The sequence below is a fragment of the Condylura cristata genome, unplaced genomic scaffold (genome assembly GCF_000260355.1).
Source record: "Condylura cristata isolate star-nosed mole 26May11 unplaced genomic scaffold, ConCri1.0 scaffold00035, whole genome shotgun sequence".
Classification (NCBI taxonomy): domain Eukaryota; kingdom Metazoa; phylum Chordata; class Mammalia; order Eulipotyphla; family Talpidae; genus Condylura; species Condylura cristata.
The window spans coordinates 11,930,194-11,931,106 of NW_004567136.1; the positions used below are offsets into that span (position 1 = coordinate 11,930,194).

The following is a 913-nucleotide window of genomic DNA, read 5'->3' on the forward strand; positions in this document are numbered from 1 at the left end:
CTCTCCATTCACCCCGGAGGCCTGAGCGCCCCCATGCGGGAGGCGGCAGGTCCCCCCAAGTCACGGGACCGACTTCTTTTTAAGTCCTTCTGCCCCCCCAAAGATGGACCCAGTCTCCATCTAAAGCGGGTGGGGTTCTCCACACCTTCTTCCTGTGGCTTATCTGCCTAATGCTAGATGAACACCACACAGTTATAAATACTCAGGTCAATATATATATGCAGGTAGAGATATATATATTCTGGTCACTGTTTTACACTTGAACAAAGAAAACCACTAGCCTGCTTGTTCTAGAGTCTGCGCCGCCCCGACTCCCACCTGCCTGTGGTGTAGTCGGCAGGAAGTGTGAGCCACCGAGTCCCCGGGGGCCCTTACGTGGCCCCGTCACACTGGCCCACAGTCAGTTTCAAGGCCCCCTGCTCGTGCAGGCTCTTGAGGGCCTTGAACTCCAAGGGCATGGTGTGCGGGCTGGCCTGGGAGGTGTAGCCGTACTTGAGGCTGTCGTAATAATGGTACTTGACGGGGTTCTGGTTCTGATCCAGCGGGAAGGGCCAGAAGCCGTAGAGGTAGATCTGGTTGCAGAAACGCGTGGCCAGGGTGTACATCAAGAGGCCGGTGGTGGGTCTTTTGATGTGGACCTTGTTGGTCAGCCAGTACCTGAAAAATACAAGGAGGAAAGACGCCAAAGGTGACGTGGTTTGGGAGCAGGCCTTTGCAGGACGCGGACACGTCACCCTGCCCAGGGGCATGTCGCTGCAGGGCTGTGGAGACCAGCTGGCTCCTGCTTCTCTAAGGGCAAGGGGGGATGTTTTTCTAGCAGTCCTTCGTGTGGCGGGGTGTTCTTTCATTGGCTCCAAAGGGGAGGCTTAACTCTCGTACAGAGGAGGTGCCAGCCTTTGGACTAGACAAGGTC

The 913-nt window shown here is 56.3% G+C and overlaps 1 protein-coding gene across 1 annotated transcript in view; it reads right to left on the bottom strand.

Moving 5' to 3' along the window:
• Positions 1-371: 371 nt before the first annotated feature.
• ST8SIA2 (ST8 alpha-N-acetyl-neuraminide alpha-2,8-sialyltransferase 2) overlaps positions 372-913 on the bottom strand; it is a 67,157-nt gene continuing 66,615 nt past the window's right edge. Inside the window, exon 9 of the mRNA XM_012732669.1 lies at positions 372-657. Coding sequence (XP_012588123.1) covers positions 372-657 — 286 coding nt within the window. The remainder of the gene's footprint in view (positions 658-913) is intronic.